Raw genomic sequence first — 15,325 nt, forward strand, 5'->3', positions numbered from 1 at the left:
CTCATGTTGGAGAGGACTCCTGTATAACTAATGTTCAACAGTTGTTACAGACATCCATACCACATGCAGGACATTGGATAAAAAGAAATAGCACAGTACTATCACCACTTAACCACCATGACACTAGAGAAACTTTTGGAGCAAACTGTGTTACATTTTACAGATTGCGACTTTAGAAGTCAGAAAATGAGTAGAACATAAATCTGTTATGAGTAGGAAAATGCAGACAAGGTGGCTTGTGTACAATCTCATTAAAAAGAGCCATGGTACAGGAACTAGAGCAGTGCACTGGAAATGCTGTTTGAGAGGATATAGTAGGGTGAGCAGATTTCATGACTCTCTCTGGAGATCATTTCCTAGAGCTCTCTATTTAGCAGAGGCATGGCTGAGCACAGGTTTTCCAGAAGTTTTCATGCTGAAATTGAGGAGCTGTGCCAGATGAAAGCGGAAGTTTGATTTAAAATATTCTTTCCATCTCTCAAGTCTCGAATGCTTCTTTAATCTTTTGCCTTGCCTTTTATTTTCCTGGGCACATGCTGTTATTTTTTTGCTCTTTCCAATGCTGCATTGATAAACACTTTCTCCCTATTATCTTTTCAGTCGAATTTGCCAGATGATGTCTTTGAAAATGGCACAGCAGCCACTGAGAAGCGGCCTCTCTCCTTCACTTTTGGTGACCTGCCTTATGAAGATGCTGTGCCCCCTGCCAACTCAGCAGAGTCCTCGTGTGCTCATGTCAGCTCCAGCCCTGACATCACTGCCACCCCCACCCAGCACCGAGCCCTGGAGTCCTCCCAGAGCTCAAGCCTAGACTGTAGCAGCAGCGACTCCCGCAGAGACTCTGTTGCTGAGCCAAAGGACCTGCTGTTCCACGGAGAGGGAGCGGTGGCTGAGAGCAAGAACACCCCCAGGGCAGCTCCTGAAGTTTGCCAAAAGGTCTTTGATGCTGGGAGCGATCATGTCTTTGTGGAAACGAGTGTCCCAGTGTCTCTGCTGCAGGACACGGATGAAGGCTCAGAACTCAAGCCTGTGGAGCTGGATACCTATGAGGGCAACATCACAAAGCAGCTGGTCAAAAGGCTTACGTCAGCAGAGACACCCCTGACCCCAGAGAGGCTGCCTTGTGAGGGATCCATTAGTGGGGAATCAGAAGGATATAAGTCTTATCTTGATGGAAGCATTGAGGAAGCCTTGCAAGGGCTTCTCTTAGCTCTTGAGCCACATAAAGAGCAGTATAAAGAGTTTCAGGACCTGGATCAAGAAGTGATGCATCTAGATGACATCCTAAAAGTGAGTACATTTTCAGAAAATGCTACCCTAAAGAAAATCTGAGCAGGTAGCATGTCCTTGCCTGCCTTGCAAACATCAAAGTAGGCTTTCTGGAGAATAGTAGACTTCCCTGGTAGCAGTAGATTTGCTCCTGCTTGGAGCATCCTTTCACAATGTTGCATTTTTAAACTTTTGTCAGCAATGTGCTTACCATAGCCTTGTGTCCTCAAGCAACAGATCTTTTATCGAAACCTGGGGGAAAGAGAAAAAGGTGCTGTGACAGGAGGGTAATTAAATCATACCCTTCTCTGAATGCTTTGTGAACCATTGTGAATCACCTCTTGTGAACCCATTGCTTGTGCCATACTGGGGATCACATATAGCCAAACTTCTGCCTTTGAAATCTATGAGTCACATCCTCAGTGGGTGTACTTTAGCATGCTGCCCCTGAACTCCATGGAGCTGTGCAAAACTACACCAGCTGAGGATCAGGCCTTGGAGCCATAGAAGCTGAATTTTCTAAATTGCCAAAGGGATTTAGAAACACAATTGTCACTGAAAGTTGCTGTCCCCATGTCACCTAGGCATGGCCTTTTCCTTTTTCCCTCATCCATTTTCATAATGAAAGACATCCTGTCATCACATCAAGATGCAGAGAATAATGTTAAAAATCAGAAGAAAAGGGGTTTGCATGTGTGTTGTTAATATGTTTACTTGTATCTCCCCTGTGAATAACAACTCATGACACATTACTCTGCAAACAGTATTATATGGGAAATAATCATTTCAAATGCTTCATATTCATATGCAAGTTGGTCTGCTAGTCATTTAAGCCTCATAACTCAAAAGCATGGCTAAAGAGGAAGGAGGGAATCCTTTATTCTTCTGCATTATCTTTTTACAAAGAAACTTTGTTAACCTCCTTATTTCCATTGCATGGTACTTTCCCAAATTAAGCATTTTTTTTGACAGCCTGCAGCCCCCGTTCCTGGCATTATTTATTCCTAGAGAGGTTTGAGCAGGCAAAGGTATCATTACTATTATTTTCTAACTTGGTACAAAAGATCAACTATCCAAAGGGCAGAGAGACAATGGAGACTGTTTATTTAGGCTGCTCTGATCAGAAGTTACAGACAGACATGGGATGGGGGTGAGAGGATGGACATGTGCAGACAGGATTCCTGCACACTCGAGATGGACGCCTTTCACATCCGTTGAAGTCTGGGTGTCACCTGTTGGTCAGCTCGCAGACTGGCACTCAGCATCACCAGCAACCATGCAGAAAAGGGCTCCTCGTGCAGAAGGGTTGAGCTGGAATCCAGCTGAGGCTGAAGAAACCTCTCTTGGCTGTATTAGATGAGCAGAGAAAATGGCCCACATGTTGCTGTTCCCGTTTGCTTGAAGAAGCTGCACTACCAAGCCCTGAAGGAAATGGAAGCTGAAACTATTGGTGCTGCACAAGAAGTAGGATACAGCACTCACCCTTGTCACAGATGTGTTGGGAAGTGTGTTTGATCAGCTATTGACTGTACAGTCAGTTTAAGGACTGAAACATCCTAAGTGCAAATGTATGACCATTAGTATTGTATGCAAATGAATTACAAATGGAACTCCAGCTCCCTTCAGCTCTAGAGCAGCTGTTGCTGGATCTGAACTCCTCCGAGGCCAATGCATTTTTCTGTGAGCTGAGACAAAGTCATGGCTCCTGCTTGGGACTGGAGGATGTGGCCTGTGTAATGGCACCAGTGGCTCATGACTGTTTCTGATCAAATAATCACATGGTATGAAAGATGAAGTCATTGCTCCAACCAATGGAGATGATCCCTCAAGTTACATCTGATTCTTCAGGATAACCCTGGAAGCAATTCTGAGGGCACATGTGGATGAATTGCCACCTGGGGCCAGGGTATTTCATACTTCCTGCAGCAACAGCAAGGGTCCTTTGCGTTTCTTCCCTGCAGTGAGGTGGGGATGGTTTGCCCCCTCTCTCTAGCGTTGTTAATTTCTGAGTTACAATACTGCCTTTCTCTGTCACCTAGCAATTGGATACCTTATTTTTCCTTGATAATCCATTTGGCTTCAAAGGCCGCAAAACTCCTTTCATTCCATTAATAAATGTGCAGCTATGGGATGAAATTCATTCCTGGCTAAGGTCTGTTAGAGTTACGTCTGGAATAAATCAGGCACTGCCATTGGATATGTATAAATTGGCTTCTGTAGCTAGAACAGCAATTAAGGAATGTGCCTTCCCCTTTCAACTTCCATTGCATTAATTCCCATCATTCCTTTTGCAAAATGCTGAGAGCTGCGAAACTTGGATTCAAGAAGTACTTCTCATTTCTATAAAACATGTTGAATTTTGCCTTTGAGGGTTTTCCTTTGGGGAAGAGAGTGGGTAGCATGAGGAGGGGAGGAGGAATGAAAGGCTTTCTCCAGTTCTCAGGCTTTGATTGTATATGCTATGAATATGAAGGCTTGAAATGAAACACCCAATAAAATGAAGTTTTAAAAATAAAATGAAGAATTTGAAGTTTTAAGCTTTATCAATTTTTTTTTCTTATCTTTCTTGTAGTAGCTAATATCTGGGGTTTTCATTGGTTCGTTCTGCCTTTGCAGTGCAAGCCAGCAGTAAGCCGAAGCAGGTCCTCCAGTTTAAGTCTAACAGTTGAAAGTGCTTTAGAAAGCTTTGATTTCCTGAACACCTCTGACTTTGATGATGAGGATGGTGGTGGTGTGGAGGTTTGTAATGGTGGAGGAGGTGCAGACTCGGTATTTTCAGATACTGAGATTGAGAAGAATAGGTAAGTTTGTAGTACCTGCCAGCTGTGCTTACGCCAAACTGACACCCTGGCTCTTTGTCACTAACAGGGGATCCTGGTGCACAATTTATTCAAGGAAGACTGACTAATCCTTGATGAGTTTTAGGGTCAGAGGGCTCCCCATGGCTGCTGCATACAAAATCTTTAGTTTCCAGGACCATTTTTTTCCCTCTGTTCAAATATATGCAATCTGTCCTCCAAAGGAGAAAGGTAAATTAAATTAGGCTGACATCAATACTGGCAGAGCCTCTTCCTTGACATAGGTTTGGACCTGGCTTTCCTTGGATGTAATTACTAATTCCTCTGTGGTTTTTCCCCCCTCCCTTTGTCTTTTCTCTCTAGCCGAATGAGTCTTTGCAGTGGATTAAGCTTGTCAGTAACAATAACACAGGGCCAGATTTAAGCAGCATGATGTAGGTTGCCTTTGGAATGTAAGAGTGATGACTGGTACTCTGTTCATGGCCCTGCGTGTTACCTGCCCTTCTTTCATCACTTTTGGTCTTTCTGAGAAAAAAAAAAAAGCAAAAACACAGAAAACAAAAAAAGCTGTGGTGTTGTGCCGTGGCCTGCCATTGTTGTGTGACTTTAGGGTGCTGTGCTTCAATCATTAGATCTTAAAAGCATGTTTGCCTCCTTTGAGCTGACACGATGCCCAGCAGGCACGTAAGCGGCACTAGAGCTGGAAAAAAGGAAAGGAACACAGTTCCCTCCCTGCCTGTGCTTTCCAGCCAGGGAGCTGTTCTACTCACAGCTTGCTTAAAGCAGTTTGAGTGCAATGAGCAACCACCGTGCAGTTCCCATCATCTCATGTCCTCATTCTAGAATAAGACTCAGTGGGAAAAAAAAAATTGGGAAATCATGTTGGTTGCTAAACTGGCACTCTGACCTCAGTCCAGTCTGTGCTGATTTAAGGATCTAGCTTCAACCAGTTAAAACAGAAATTAAAATTTCTTTTTTTCCCCTCTGGCTCATCCCCAGACAGTGCAGATTCCCGCTTCCATTTTTAGATGTGTAAGTGTGTGACTCAGTGTAAAGATTGCAAGTGTTGAAACTTCTGAACTTGCAGCCAAACACACTTGCCATCTGGGGACTGACCTCAGGCTTTGCATTTAAACATGGGGAGGATCATTTGTGCAGCAAGACAATATTGGAAATAATGATTTAAAACACAGTAAGACTAGCTCAACACTCTTGCAGAAACAATTGGCAAAGTAAGCTGTACACATTGTGTCTAAAACTGCATATGAAAACATCATGTCTCTTACTTCAGCAGTGGTTTTCCTTTCCTTCTGCAATGAGCCTTAAATTTGATAGCAGGAGGACTCTGCAAGCACAGAGCTGTTCTTAGCAGCTCAGTGCTTGGGAAGGTACAAATTGTCATGGTTCTTAATCCAGAGTGACTAGGCAGGTGATACATCAGAGATGGGAGAAAGCTGTCACCACCAAGGGACAGTAACCACGACAAACCTTGCTGTTGAGGACATCACATCACTCAGGGCAAGCCAGTCAGGGGACAGGTGTGTCCCCTAGATGGGCATGTCCCTCCTGTACCCAGGCAGGACAGCCCTGCTCCTTTGTGATATGATGTGCCCATCACCAGGTTTCTGTGCACTTTCAGCTCTTCTGCCGTGCTCTTTGCTCATCCCCTTGTGTGTGAGTGGGGCTGTGGGTGTGGGTGTGTGTCTGCTGTGGCAGCTGCTGGCCCTGCACTGACCTCCTCCTCCTCCTGCCTCCTCCCCAGTTACAGGACGGAGCACCCAGAAGCCAGAGGCCACCTGAGCGAAGCTCTCACCGAGGACACGGGCGTGGGCACCAGCGTGGCTGGCAGCCCTCTGCCCCTGACCACAGGCAACGACAGCCTGGATATAACCATAGTTAAGCACTTGCAGTACTGCACCCAGCTCATTCAGGTACCAGCCCCGCCTCATTTGGGCATTTATTTTAAAATCATTCCTGCATGCAGGCTGGCAAGGTCAGCGCTGCTCCTGTGAGGCAGTGGGAGCTCAGGGCTGGGACAGACACCGTGCTGGGGTTGGATGGTGGCACCAACCAGAGGTGCCTCCATCATTTCCATCCTGGCCCATTTTGGAGCAGACCTGACACGTGAACTAAGGAGGACTTGGCATGAGCTGCCCAGGAGGGCTGAGGGGCAGGGCAGTGGGGGACAGGGGCATCCTCTGCTCTGGGTTACAAACTCCTGCTGGCATTGCTGGGAGTGGAGTTGGTTCCCAGTTAAACCAGTGTGTCTTCAGAGGTAAAACAGGAACCCTGTCTCCACTGTTTAACTGAGCCCCAGATGAGCCTGCAGCGTTCAAGAGCAGAGATGAATTTTTGTTCATGAGGCAGAGAGATTCTGTCTGCAGCAGGCACGGTGAAGGCAGCATGAAACAGCCCCCTGGGACATCAAAATTGTCAGTTCATGGTCACAGCTAGAGGAGTTTTTCTGTAGGTTTTTTCAGAGCCCATGCATGGCAAATGCAAATTTAAACATCCAGTAAGTGAGGTCGTCAGGGTTTTCCTGACAAATCAAAACATGCTGCAACTTCCTCTTCACAATTATTTTACTCTTCCATCTTAGTTATAATTAGCACTATTTTCCCAAAGGCTCATAGAAGCAATAGAGTGTGAGCCTGATTCCAGCACCCTTAGGGCTGAGCTGGAAACTCTGCTGACTCACGCTATGAGGAAAAGGGAGATTTTTGGTTTCAATACAAGAGTATACAGTAAATATGCAGGTGAGCCAGGTGAACTTGAACCACATCCACACACAAAGCAGATTTGATATGAACGTCATTTACATAGACTGATAGACTGCTGAAGAAGATGCAGATATGAGCAGTAGGGAGTATTAGCAAGGATTAATTAATTAATAAAATTAATAAAGGCACCTAAGTAATTGATCAAAGCTGAAATGGAGTGGAGAAAGAGCAACTTGTGATCTTCCTCTATGCAGGGTTGTCCTGAAAGTCTATGGCCCGTGTTGTGTGGAAGTCAGGCTAATATTCTTGCCTGGCTTTAAGTCTCGTGGCGATGGGTTTCTTTAACTTTGTGGAATGTGTAAATCAGAAATTACTTAGGCAAATGGCTACTTGGATTCTCAGGTGTCTGGATGTGGATGTAGATATTGAAGATGCAAGCAGTGATGCATATCAACCAGGACCAAAAAATATCCCAACACCAAAAATTTTTTTAAGTTAAGAAGATCCTGTGGTTCGAGGCAATGAATTTGTTGTTGCACTTCAGGTGTTTTGGAGTTTTTTTGGTTTTTCTGAGGCTGGGTTTCTTTTTGGTTCAATGACTCATTTTTGTCTCTTCCCATTTTCCTTCACCAGCAAATTGTGTTCTCCAGTAAAACACCATTTGTGACAAGAGACCTCCTGGATAAGCTGTCCAGGCAGATCCTCGTGGTGGAGAATATTGCCGAGATCAGCACTGAGAACTTGGGAAACATCACCTCTCTTACTGATGGTAAGAAACAGCTTAGGGGCTTTCCTTCTGACAGGGGTTTGCCTGGGGATGTGTGTCTGCTGAAATAATCACTGTGCAGAGCTCACTAGCAGTACAGGAGAGGTCACTGTAATAAGGGCTAGCTCAGGGTCACCAGCAGTCAAGGCAGGTGTCACCTACATTTGTCCTCAGTGCTGGTATCCAGAAATACACAAGTGAGAAAAGAAAGGACTTCTTATCCAGCTTGATGTTCAGAAGATGGACAGGTGTCATTGGTGTTGTGTGGATACTTCCACCTCTGAAGACCCAAATTCTTCTTTCGGGTTTTTTTCCTGAGGAAAGGCAGAATTTGCATTACAATATCAAAGGCATAATACAACTTCTTGAACATTTTCATTTTTAGTTGTCTCTATGGAGAACTTCTTAGTTATTTTTATTTTTGCATCTATTTTAATACTTGGAAGAGTTTGACAAACACATAGTTACCCTCATGTACACTCTGGCAGGATAGGTAAATACTACAAGGTGTATTTACTATATCAGAAAATTGAGGCAAAAATTGAGTGACTTACTTGAAGCCATAGTGTAGTGCTAGGACAGGGACCAAACTTGTGCAGACCATTTGTGGTGTTCCCCTAGTATTTTGTGCTATTTAAGAGGAAGAGACATCAGTGCCAAGAACTGGATCAGGAGCAAATTTTCTCACATTACCATGGGAAACAGAAAAATCATGTTACAAATCTGGGGTGAGCACATTATCATGCTCTGTGAAGGTAGTGGCTCAGGGAGACCCAGCAAACAGTAACTGTTTATCAGTGGGATTGGGTGAGATGTCCTTTATTCTTACTTCTTTTCTCAAAGCGGATGCTTTCAGCATGGCTTTGTTTCATTATTCATTTTGTCTTCCCCAGCAATTCCAGAGTTCCACAAGAAGCTGTCGCTGCTGGCTTTCTGGATGAAGTGCACTGGCCCTGCAGGAGTGTATCACACCTCTGCAGACAAGATGATGAAGCAGTTGGATATCAATTTTGCCACCACTGTGAATGAGGAATGTCCAGGACTTGCAGAAACAGGTACAAACTGCTGCAAAAAAAATGTGTCAAAATGGAGAACAGTTGTGTACTGAGCTTTGTTTTCCAACCCCTTGGAGATCTGTTTGGCCACAGTTCCAAGATCTCATTTGAAAACTAATGTTACAACTCTTGAAACAGTTTTGGCCCCAAATAATGAAACAAACAAAAAAAAAAAAAGATGAGGTTAACAGAACAGAAAATACTGTTTTAAGGTTTATGAGCTAACCAGAAAGAAAGTCTATTCCCAAATACAGATTTGTAAGTGATTCAGTGAATCAGGAATCCTTGCACTTAATTTTGTGTATCTATATAATTCCCATACCCCATTACAGTGCACTGGGATGAAATTAATCCACATTCAAGTGAGTTTGTCTGAGCACAGGTACTTATCTTGTGGGGGATGTACCACACCTCAAGCTCCAGCTATGCTGACTAGCTCTCCCTTGGACAGAATGGGGAGATGGAGGCTGATTTGCCCAGGTGTGGCCACCTGCACTGTGGATGCCTACACTGGGCAGTGTTCTCCTTCCTGCTCCATGCTACAGCTCTCACAGGCAGTGACTCAGACTAGGTTTCTGCATGTCACACTAGTGCAGGGACATGAGAAATAGCAAAGCCAAATCCTGCCTAGGTGGCACTGTGGGGATGTACAGGCAGTGCATGTGGAGAGGGGGGTTACAATGCAGGATATTGGTCAGGTAGAAATGATGCTCTGTTGATTGCACAGGAAGCTGCACTAGCCATCTGTAAACTGGCAGAGGTTCATCCTTACAAAGATATTCTCTGGCAATAAGATCCAGATAGGGAGAAGGCCTGTCCAGCTTCTAACCTAACCGCAGCTGAGCTTAGAAACATTGGGAACATCACTTAGAAACATCACTTATCTGGCCTTGCAGATGAGGTTCTTTCTTTCCAGTTTTGAAGTGGATTGTGTAATTTTGCCAGCAGCTTTTGCTCTCACTAACCTGTCCCTTTGTCCATGGCCTCCTGCAGTCTTCAGGATCCTGGTGTCTCAGATCCTGGACCGGACGGAGCCCGTCCTCTACTCCAGCATGTCCTCCGAGACCATTACTGTCTTTCAGTATTACAGCTACTTTGCCAGCCACAGTGTCAGTGACCTTGGGAGCTATTTGCTGCAGCTTGCAAAAGAAGGTAGGGTATATAAATTCTGCTGGCTGCTTAGGGAGTACCTCCCTGTCCTTCTGAGCTCAACACAAGGCAGTCCAGCCCTGAGGCTGGTTTTACAAAAGGAGGAGAGAAAAGACACAAAGTGTCCTGGCTATTAAGCTGAACTGTTGTGCATGCAACTGATGCAGATAGACTCTCAGTCATTTGTATTTCCATATTCAAATGGGAAAAAATTGTTCTGAAAGCACTGTTTTTCAGGGAATGGCTGATGGTGGTGGGCTGAGCCCAAGGTCTGGGAAGTTTTCTGTGCCCACAGCTTGGATGATTGTGGTGGTGTTCACAGGGGTCCCAGAACCAGGGAAGAGACGAGAATCTTGACTCCATGTTTCAGAAGGCTGATGTATTATTTTATAATATATATTATATTAAAAGAAAATGATATATTAAAACTATACTAAAAGAATAGAAGAAAGGATTTCATCAGAAGGCTTGAAAGGAAAAGAATGGAATGATAATAAAATCTTGTGACTGACCTGAGAGTCCGAGACAGCTGGACTGTGATTGGCCATTAATTAGAAACAACCAACATGGACCAATCAAAGATGCAGCTGTTGCATTCCACAGCAGCAGATAATTATTGTTTACATTTTGTTTCTGAGGCCTCTCAGCTTCTCAGGAGAAAAAATCCTAGCAAAAGGATTTTTCATAAAATATGTCTGTGACAGATGATGTCTTGGTCTTTCACCACCTGTTACGGAGACACCTTCTGAAGTGCTGAGCAATTATCAGGGACCAAGGGATCACAGCACCTCAGAGTTTTGCAGGCTAAAGAGCTAAAGAGAGAAGCAGATGCTGCACAAAGTGTGCTGAACTGCAGTCCCTGGCAAGCCAAGTTTTATTCTCTGTCTGAGAGGGAGTTTGAGGAACCTTGCCTAGTTTTCTTTTTTATTTGGGCATACGAGGGAGCTTTTGCTCAAAAGCCTGGAAGCAAAATGGCATTTCAACTCACCTCTGAAACATATTAGCCCTAGCTCTTGTTGGCAGACATCAGTCTATCCAGAAAAAGCTCTCACAAGGGTGCTCTGAAAGTCAATACACTGGCAAGGATATTTGGTCTCAATTGTTAGGGTGAGAATTGACATCTTCCAGCAGAAAGCAGAGATTTGACAGGGGTGCCTGTAGCTCTGGGTAGGCCTAAGTGCTGCACTTGGGCCCATCTACTCATCTCCTCCTCACTTGAAGAAGGTCTGACAAACTGGCCCAGCTTAAAGCCCAGACAGTTCCCCATGCAGACACACTGCCATGCTGCAGTTGCTCAGATGGGAATATTTTTGTATCCTCAGTGTGTGTAGTATAAATCAAGGATTGCTAGCGAGGAAAGAATCAATCCAAAGTGCTGAGAGGATAAAGTAAGTAACACAGACCTTTTTCTTGCACTTCTAGCATCTGTGGTTCAGGTGCTGCAGTCAGTGAAAGATGGAAAACTGCAGCACAACGTGTCCAAAATAAACTCCAATAACCTTCCACCACAGCAGGAAGTTTTAAGAGCTTTGGCTTTACTTCTCAATGAAAATAAAAATGAAGTCAGTGAGACTGTGGCATCACTTCTGACAGCAACTGCAGAAAACAGGCACTTCAGGGAGAAGGTAAGTGGCAGAAAATCACCTGTGACATGACAGACCTGTGTCATCATGACCTTTTTCTACCTGTATGTCTCAAATATCTGTGCATATAAAATTACTGATCCAAGCTTGATTTAAGCTGATCCAGAGGGATATTCTGTCTGATTTTTCTGCACGTGTGCAGGTCTGTTTCTGTCTTTATGCCAGTCTGTTTCTACCTGTCATTACACTAAACAGGTCCCAATCAAAACTGCAAATACTTACTGAGTTCTGTGCTCTCCAGCTATCTTCCACACTTCAGCATTTCTGCTGCCCTGTCTCAGACTTGGCTTCAGTCCAAGGCTTCAAGGTAACAGTCCCCAGCACCACCAACATGCAAAGATGTAGGTCTCAATTTTTTTTTTTTCCCAAAGGAGTCTGCCATCTATGGGACTTCTCAGCATTTCCAGAGGGCATGGACTGCCTTGGGCAAACACAGCTCAGCTGTGAGGACTAAGATTTGAGTCTATCTCTGATACCAAATGCAACAAGCAGGGCCAGGTTAAGCACAGAAATTAAACAGAGGGGAGAAGGAGGAATAAGAAGAAATTAGGGATTGGCTCCTACCCTTTCATGGCAGACCTTTCCCTCCTATCCATCTGGCTCTCTGTCAGGGAAAAGCAAAAGAAAAGGCAGCTGGAAGAGGAAGAGTGGCAGAAGGAAGGCAAAGGGAAGAGAAAAAGTCTTTGCTTTTCTTGTCTATCAATCCAGTCCCCTTTTTGCTTGCCCTCCCACTTCATCTTCCATTTTTGCAGCCTCTTGGTATTTCATATCATCCTTCTCCCATCCCCAGCTTCCTGGAGGCAGCATCTCAGGGCAAATATAACCTTCTCCTAGAACAGGCATGTGTAGCTGATACCTGGTCCACTGCCTGCAGGAAGGACCACAGAGTGGCTTCTGTGAGGGTATTATGCAGCCCTATGCTGCAGATGAATTCACTGTGCAGCTGAGTGCTGCTGAGATTTGCTGCCCAGTAGTAGCTACTAATTTCTAGGGTCAAGCAGTAAACTGGTCTAGCAGCTCATGCTGACATTGTAATCATTATTTTAAGTCTCCCCAGGGTCTACACCAACTAGTTCATTATTTTCCCTACCTTAAAGACACCATCACAAGGGCCACCTCTTGAGATATTAGACTCCAAGGCCCATTCTGAACTCTTTGGTGATGTATGATTAAAGGCCTTCAAAGGTGCCAGATTGTGCACCTCACTTTAATATGAACTTCTCCTCACCAAAAGCTGCCCTGAAGCTGCTGATCTATGACTGGTGGTCTGGCCTGGATCTGCTGTAGGGAATTATCCCACCTGTGCCATCCCACATGCTCACTGCTAGGGAGGCAGGCTGCAATTGCTGTCCTTTAACAGGGTAGCAATACCTCCATGCTCCACCCTTCTCTGTGGAGGCACAGACATTTTCATTGCTGTTCTTCTTTATCTGTTTTCAGGCCTTGATTTATTACTGTGAAGCACTAACCCAACCCAACCTCCAGCTGCAGAAAGCAGCTTGCTTGGCTCTAAGATACCTCAAGGTAAGAGACAAGGAATACACTGTGGTGCTTGGCTTTGCTTTTGAAAGGACATCTGATAGGTACAAACAACAAAACAGACATTTCAATAACAGCAGCAGTAGTGTTTTTGTTTTGTGTTGCTGTACTCCATCCCTTTTCAGATAAAGAGAATGGTTTAGAACCTTCTAAACCACAAACACCTGGGTTCTGTGACCTTGGCAAAGTTTTATCTTTTGCATATCATCTTTTCCTCCCTCTCATATTGACTTCTGGAGACTCAGTTCCACATCGCGGAGAAAAAAATGTTAATCCAGATAGTACTGACTGAGAAGGATAAATAAATGCTTTCCCAGGATAAAATGAGCTCTAATGCATGTGGGCTGCTGTAGCAGAAAATAGAGATCACAGCTTGTTTTGTGACAAATAATTGGTCATAACATCTGGGCACTACAGCTTCAGCTAGCATCTGGTACCATCTTTGCACTCCATCCTGTGACAGGATGGGAAAATGCACTTTTGTTTTGGTTGTACAGAGCCATGGGAGACAGCAGCCACCCAAGCCTGGCTGGTATGGGACACTGGGACAAAAAATACGTTCCATGAGACACATGCACTTTGGACTGACTATTTCTCTCTCTAATCTGTCCCCTGGAAGGCAGCTCTAAACTGTAACTTCATCCCAGTCACAACTGATGCCATTCAATACATAATCCAGCATTGTTTAATATGAAAAAACCTTTCCCTTAAATGAGAAGCTAGCAGGCATCCCCGAGAGGCAATGGTGAGGGACATTACATCTCTGCTGCATGCAGGTGCAGTGGGGTTTTTGATTGCTCAGGAAAACTCGGACTAGGAACCAGTGGTGGGAACTGGAGCTAGACAAGTTTAACTTGAGCAGTGTGGCTCCAGTGAGTCTTGAATAGTGAGAATGGCTGGGCAAAAAAGCTACTGCGGGAAAGTATCATCATTTGGAATCTTCAAAGAAAAAGCTGAAGCTGGAAGTTACTATTTCAGAGGTGGAAATGCTACAATGCGTAGGTGGCTGTGGATGGGGGAACCCAGGGGCAGTTTAATCCACAGTCGGTTGCACAAGGGCCCAGTGAATCTCTGAGGGGTTTTTCAGGTGGCAGCAAGCTCTGTGTTGCTGTGGCCCGATAACTCTCAGGCATTTGAGCTGTAGGCACCAGTGCAGCCTCACCCTGAGTCACACACGAGTGGCCACACTGAAGACAAGGTGGTGCGATGTGATGGCTCTGGCAGCAAAGCCTTCAATCTGAGCATGCAGAGCAGGCCTTGTGCCCCTTGGATTGACAGGGCTCATACAAATACCAACTCCATGGCTCAATGCCTCTTCCAGGTGTCACACTGGGGCAGTAGCTGCCCTTCCTTTCACTCATCTCTCTCGTAGTATTAAATAGTCAGCCAGACACACTATGACAGCTGCTCTCCCCAAAGACCTGACATTTTTGTTGCACAGAACAGGATTATTCCTTGCTTTCTTCCCAAAAATAGCAGAGGCAAGGCAGAAGTCTGCAAATATTGGTGAGCACAGGCTTGACATGCTTTATAGGAAACCTATTTGCTAGATCCCTTCTGTTCATTTCCCTGCTGTACCCTTGCCTTGGCATTTTATGGCCTCAGTCCACAGTCCATTACCTATCCTACAGTCAGAAGTGGCAGACATAGCTGGTCTGTCAGATTTATGTATGTAGTGCATAGGGTAGGAAAATTAGAAAGGGTCCACACCAGCAGCAGAAAATACACCTCCTCCAAATGCTTCCCCTCAGGGAAACCCATTCCTCCTGTCTCCACCAAAGCCCTTTGCTTGGAGTGGGAAGGACAGTGCAGAGGATGGTTCCTATTTACATGCAAGGTTGTGGAAAAACCCCAGAGTGTCCTGTGTGGTGCTGATGCAGTTCTCTTTGCACTTCCCAGGCTACTGAGAGCATTAAAATGCTGGTCACGCTCTGCCAGTCTGACAATGAAGAGATCAGAAAAGTGGCATCTGAAACCCTGCTCTCCCTTGGTGAGTTGCCTGCTTTAGAGCAGTATTTAATTTTATTTTTTAACAGAGCAGCATGTAAGACACCTGAGCTATGTAAATGTGAGACTGTAAATTGAAACAAAACTGTACAGAGTGACTTAAACAAGTCAGAAAATACAGATTCATAAAAATAATTCATTTTGAAAATGAGCTAAAAAGAGAAATTGAATTGTGTGAGTCTGGAGGGGGAAGTAGCAAAAGGAAGGATAGCAAAGGAGAAGTTAAGAAACAGAAAGAATTGATAATTCTGCACAGTTTCTGGGCACCAGTACTTCAGTGGCACGGAAAATTTGTGTTTTTCTGGCCTTTCAGCTAAGCATGAATTTCTGCTCCATGGGGGAGGTGTCCTTGTGTTATTTTAATTATGCAAAACCTTTA

The 15,325-nt window shown here is 44.7% G+C and overlaps 1 protein-coding gene across 1 annotated transcript in view; it reads left to right on the forward strand.

Moving 5' to 3' along the window:
• Positions 1–15,325, forward strand: part of RIPOR2 (RHO family interacting cell polarization regulator 2) — a 68,660-nt gene that overhangs the window by 50,958 nt on the left and 2,377 nt on the right. Inside the window, exons 14-22 of the mRNA XM_005419344.2 lie at positions 601–1,290; positions 3,886–4,070; positions 5,830–5,998; positions 7,421–7,556; positions 8,447–8,608; positions 9,602–9,760; positions 11,180–11,382; positions 12,841–12,924; positions 14,839–14,929. Of these exons, the coding sequence (XP_005419401.2) occupies positions 601–1,290; positions 3,886–4,070; positions 5,830–5,998; positions 7,421–7,556; positions 8,447–8,608; positions 9,602–9,760; positions 11,180–11,382; positions 12,841–12,924; positions 14,839–14,929 (1,879 nt within the window). The remainder of the gene's footprint in view (positions 1–600; positions 1,291–3,885; positions 4,071–5,829; positions 5,999–7,420; positions 7,557–8,446; positions 8,609–9,601; positions 9,761–11,179; positions 11,383–12,840; positions 12,925–14,838; positions 14,930–15,325) is intronic.

This window comes from Geospiza fortis, unplaced genomic scaffold (assembly GCF_000277835.1).
Source record: "Geospiza fortis unplaced genomic scaffold, GeoFor_1.0 scaffold206, whole genome shotgun sequence".
NCBI classification, from domain to species: Eukaryota; Metazoa; Chordata; class Aves; order Passeriformes; family Thraupidae; genus Geospiza; species Geospiza fortis.